Genomic DNA, 5,580 nt, shown 5'->3' on the forward strand with positions numbered 1-5,580 from the left:
GCTTACTACGTTATTATCTTAATTGGTCGCTTAGTCTTAATTTCCACTAAAATCTGCCTATTAATTTTTACCGTTTTCCACTTAAATCTTATTTAAAGTCTCGTTGTCCTTATTTAACGTTTTATTAAGCTCTTCCTAAAGCGTCCTATTAATGTGTGATATATTAATTACCTCTAAAATTTAATTAGCGCGTTTTTAGAGCAGATTTGTAAGATTTAGCTAATTATTATTATAGAGTAACTGCTTATTAAATATAACGTCTCTTATTTAAATTACCTTCTTTTTACTGGGTATATAGACCCTAAAGATATTTATTAACTAGTACCTAACTAAGTATCTAATATAAGCTCTTAGCTTAAGTTTTTAAGTACACGGGAGGTTGCATTTAAGTAGGTAAGCTCTATAGCCGTATATACGTAGATAAGCTATATTTAGCTTTAATGGTAACAGCCCTAGTACTAACTAAAGCTTCTTAAAAGGTGTTATCTATCTAAGCTAGGCGTTCGGTGTCTGATTAATTAAATACGCTATAGCTTTAATAATTTCTGGCTAAAGCTCTTCTGGTAATCGAGCTTTGATTCGCATATAATAAGACTTAATAATAATTACCCCCCTAGAATGTTTAGTAGAACCGTTCTAAGACTTCGTATATAGGGCCGATTGCTTTACCGTAATTCCTTCTTAGTTCGTCTAACTATAGAAGTCGCCACTAAGGGAAGTCTCGCCATCGACTCGGATTACCCTAATCTTCTAATTATATCGACGCTTTACCTTATTCGAATATCGTATAATTGCTTACGTCGACGACGACTTATAAGCAAAGGTCTCCACCTTGTTTATTCGCAGAAATTCGTTATAGAAATGTATCGTCTAGATGTAACCGTTATACGCCACGATCTCTTAAAATAGGTCGATATGCATATAGTAGAAGGGCCTCTTTGCCTTATTGGTAGGTGCTCTTCTTAATATAATTTCGTGAGCCTTGCTAACAGCATAGGTATTATAGTCGATTATCACTGGTCCTCGAAGCTTCGCACTACCTATCTCCTAGGGTAGATGCTTAATTGCCTTTGGTTCTATATGGCCTAGTCTCTTATACTAGAGCCTACCTGCCACTTCCTAATCAGGAAGGGGGTCTCGCAATTAGATTGTAAATAAGGCCTTTAGCTTATTATATTTAAGCGTGTTTTGGTTATAATGTCGCCCGTAATAGGCGAATGTCTTATAATTATCTTTATAATATAATAGGTTCTTTTTATTATCCCACTATATGTTCTTATCGTTAAACCTATCTAGATAGGCTAAATTTATATAGAACGCTAGTACATATGCTACATTAGCTAGTAGGATCCTCTTAGGGCCTACTAGTGTCTGGATTATAACTGCTGCTATCCCTATACCCTTAACTAGATCTAGGCCCGTTCTAGCGTATATAAAGTTATTACTTAGTTAGAGCTTATTAACAAATCTCAATCGATTGTTAATAATATATATTATGGTTCCGTTATTAAGAATTACGCTATCGCGTAGCTTATAGTTAGAACCTGCGTTATAGGCGCCTACTTAATATACGGTGAAAATACCGTGGTTGTCTTCCTTTTAACTTCCGTCTGGGTTCTATACGGCTTCCTTTTATAAAGCTTCCTTGCCTAAAGCCTCCTTCCTTATCTTCTTAATCTTTAACTTAGTCCAATCTAATACGCTTATAATCCTTTCCTTAACTTTTATAGCTGTAGCTTTATTAAATTTCTAATCCTTTAATTAAACCAATTCGTTAATATAAGGACAATCCGGAAACTAGTAAATATCTCTATAGTAGCACGTTAGGGTATCCTTCTTCTTTAACGTCCTAGACGGTGTAGTAGGGGCCTTATCCTTAGGAGCCTTATCCTTAGAAGCCTCGTCTTTACAAGATCTATTAATTAACTCGCCCTAGAAGCCTACTGCATTAGCGCTAAGTTAATCTCTTCTCTTTTAGGCAGTTTCTATTCATTAATAGTTCCGATATATTTTAACTAGTCGATCTATAGATATTATTTAGTTACTAGCCTAGTTATATTTATCGAATTCAACCCTCCACGTTAAAGCCTAGTTTAGTAATGCTGGCTCTATAGCTAGCAGAAAGTCTCTAATTACTTAGTCGCTGTTTACGTCTAGCAATTTAATCTTTTTATAGTCGTTATATGTCTTCTCCCACTGCTATAGCCAGGCCTTAAAGTTCTGGTTCTTTGGGCCCTTTTTAACCTTAGTATATTAAGTGGATAGGTATAGCTCTTATGCTATATTAGTAGGGGCAACTCTCTCCTTAAGAGCCACTAAGGTGTTATATACCGAGTTAATACCTAGTATATAGGTGTTAAGGTTCCTGGCTACTACACTAGTGATATAGCTTCGTAGAGAGGTTAAAGCTGCCTTCTGCTTCTTATATTCCTTCTCTACTATCTTATACCTCTTACGGAGAATTTAAAGCTCATCCTTCTTGTCCTTAGAGAGAGCTATATATAAGGTTGTTCCTATCTTTACATCTTAAGGTCTAGGAAAGACTAGTTTAAGTAAACGGGGCAACTGATCCTGTTTGGTTAAGGGGTTAACGTATTCCCATACGTCTCTTGTTCGAGCTCGAAGCCTAATAAGGTTAATCCATTCGTCCCAATTAGCTTGGTTCGATAATATTACCGTTATAGTGACAGCTTGGGTAGCTTAAGAAGTTATATTAAAAGGTGCTTGTAAGGATAAATGAAGTATTTAATGAGGGATAGGATCAATTAAATTAATAGGTGTAATATGGCAAGTTACCCGGGCTCATAACTGTTGATCGGTAGTCCGTGCACCGATGAGTAAGTAAAGAATGAGGACTCTATCTATTCAAACTATAAAGAAAAGAAGCTATTTATACATGAGGTAGGTTCAGGCAACTAAGTTAAATACCATGGACAACTGAGACAAAGTAGGTAATAGAAACGGGTGGTGAGACCTAGGGTACTAGGCATCAAAGACAGTAGTAAGACGGTAGTAAGACGGTGGTAAGAAAACCCGATCTGGATCGACAGCAGGATATGTCACTTAATGGCGGGGCAAAAGGGCTCGGTAGGCACGAAGGCGGCAGCCATTTGAAGGCTATAAAAAGCAACACCAATCGCTGTATATATATTATCTAATTAGGCAAGAACAATAGCCTCATTTTAAGCCTTTGGGCGCGTTGGTGGTGGTAAAAATCGAAAGAATTGCGCAGTATGCGAATTTTGGTGGGGCGCGATGCTAAATGGCAGCACCACAACAGCAAGAGGCCCTTTTTCGAGAGGGCAGAGTCGACCTAGGTGTTTAAGCCTATAAGCTGGGCCAAATTATATCCTTACGAGGTGTTAAGAGGACATACGACGTGTCCCGAAAGACAGTTAAGCGACGCGTCAGCGGCATTAGACCACAGCGCGGTTCTGCTGCCTCAAATTACCGTCTTACACCAATATAAGAAGAGAGTCTTAAGCAGTGGATTCTATTAATGGATTAACGCGGTATGCCGCCTAGGATTGCGACCGTACGGCAGATGGCTAGTATTCTAGCTACCTAATGCACTGGACAGACCATTACTGTTGGCCAGAACTGGGTGCAAAATTTCGTTAACCGCCATAACGATCTAAAATCTAAATATAATCGCAAGTACGACTATCAACGGGCGAAATGCGAGGATCCTGTGCTTATTCGGGCCTGGTTTAAACGCGTTTAAGATATAAAAGTACAGTATAATATTCTAGATGATGATGTCTAGAATTTTAAACTGGCTACTAAATGGGTGTTATTGCAACTGTAAAAGTCGTTACTGGAACTGATAGGGCTGGCCGTCCTAGAACTGTACAGCCAGGTAATTAAGAATGGGTTATAATTATTGAATGCATTAATGCCCAAGGGATCGCAATTCCACTACTTATTATTTTTAAGGCAGTATAACTAGGCTGCCTAGTATAAGAATAATATTATACCACACGACTGGTTAATTGGTGTTAGCGATAATGGCTAGATAATAAACAAGATTGGCCTAACCTGGCTAATAGAGGTATTCCATAAGCATATAAAGGATCGCACTATTGGCACGCATCGGCTGCTAGTACTAGATAGCCATAATAGCCACGTATTGCCTAAATTCGATCAGTTCTGCCTAGATTACCATATAGTTGTCCTTTGCATACCGGCGCATTCATCGCATCTACTACAGCCACTAGACGTAGGCTATTTCTCAGTACTAAAGCAGGCCTACGGACACCTTATTAAACAGATTATAAGCCGCGGCGTTAACTATATTAATAAACGCGAATTCCTACCTATATATAGGCAGGCTAGGCAGGCAGCACTACATCAGAATAATATACGGGCAGGATTTGCAGCTACTGGCCTAGTTCCATACGATCCAGATCCCGTACTATTACTACTGCATACCGAATATCAGACACTATTACCCTAATATTCGCGATTAAATGCATCCTGGGTAGCTAAAACACCCTATAATATTGCTAAGCTACAGAAGCAGACGGTCCTACTAAGGCGCTATCTTAAATAGCGCACGCATAGCCCACCAAGCCTAATAGAGCAAGCCCTTACCCAGCTTGTTAAGGGTTGCGAAATAGCAATATTAAGCGCTGTCCTACTTGCAACCGAAAATCAAAAGCTACGTATAGAAAACCAGCGCCAAAAACGAAAGAGGGCAACTAGGCGCACGTATATAGCTAGGGGGGGTATTTTATCAGGAGCAGAAGGGCTATCTTGAGCACAAGCTGCCCAGAAGGGGGCAGTAGAGGGGGCGGCAGAGGGGGCAGCAGAGGCAGCGGCTGAGCGACCGCAACGGGCAGTGCGCAAGTGTAGCATGTGCAAATCAACAGAACACACAGCACGTACGTGCCCTAGACGGCAGGCAACTAGCTAGTAGATAGCTACACCAAATATAGTTATTTGTGGTTGACTGATTACCTCGTTTTGCGATCGCGTATTTAGGGCCTATTTGGTTCGTCGGTTGGAGGCGAGATGGAGGCGTCATCTCAACGGGCTGATATCGAATTGACGCTCCCGTTTGGTTCCTCTAGCTTCATTTCTTGCTCTAATCGCTCCAGCTGAGCTTCATCTCGGCAGGCGCGCTTATACCCCTACAATTGCCTAAATAGGCTATTGGTGCGGCTAAAAAACGTTAGTTTAAAAAATATAGGGGGAGACCATAATTTAAATGAACTGGAGCTTCCATTTCGTAACGCTAGTGAGCGCCCATCTAGAGCCTCTACTGCCACCTTCTGCCAAGACGTTGACGTGGTGGTTTTGAGGCCTTTAATCAAGCTCGCTATGCCGCCTACCCCTCAGCAAATTATTATTATCACCCTTATATTAATTCTTATAGCTATCACCACTATTATAGAGCATATATTAGCCGACTACTATAAGCCTACTGGCGTTCGAAGCCGTCCTCATAATATAAATAGAGGCCAATTATAGGTAGAGGATTGTTTAGAGTTACCGCGTTAACTATTTAATAAGACGCGCATACGGCCCAAAGTACTTAACAACCTCCTTAATTGGCTTGTATTAAATACGGATCTTAAA

At 39.9% G+C, this 5,580-nt stretch overlaps 1 protein-coding gene across 1 annotated transcript; it reads right to left on the reverse strand.

Moving 5' to 3' along the window:
• Window positions 1–4,186: 4,186 nt before the first annotated feature.
• Window positions 4,187–4,976, reverse strand: K441DRAFT_713327 (uncharacterized protein). Its single transcript, XM_067653937.1, has one exon. It carries the CDS (start codon window positions 4,855–4,857, stop codon window positions 4,654–4,656), a length of 204 nt encoding a protein of 67 aa, XP_067506183.1. The 5' UTR covers window positions 4,858–4,976; the 3' UTR covers window positions 4,187–4,653.
• Between the last annotated feature and the right edge of the window lie 604 nt (window positions 4,977–5,580).

The sequence above is a fragment of the Cenococcum geophilum genome (genome assembly GCF_001692895.1).
Source record: "Cenococcum geophilum 1.58 unplaced genomic scaffold K441scaffold_12, whole genome shotgun sequence".
Classification (NCBI taxonomy): Eukaryota; Fungi; Ascomycota; class Dothideomycetes; order Gloniales; family Gloniaceae; genus Cenococcum; species Cenococcum geophilum.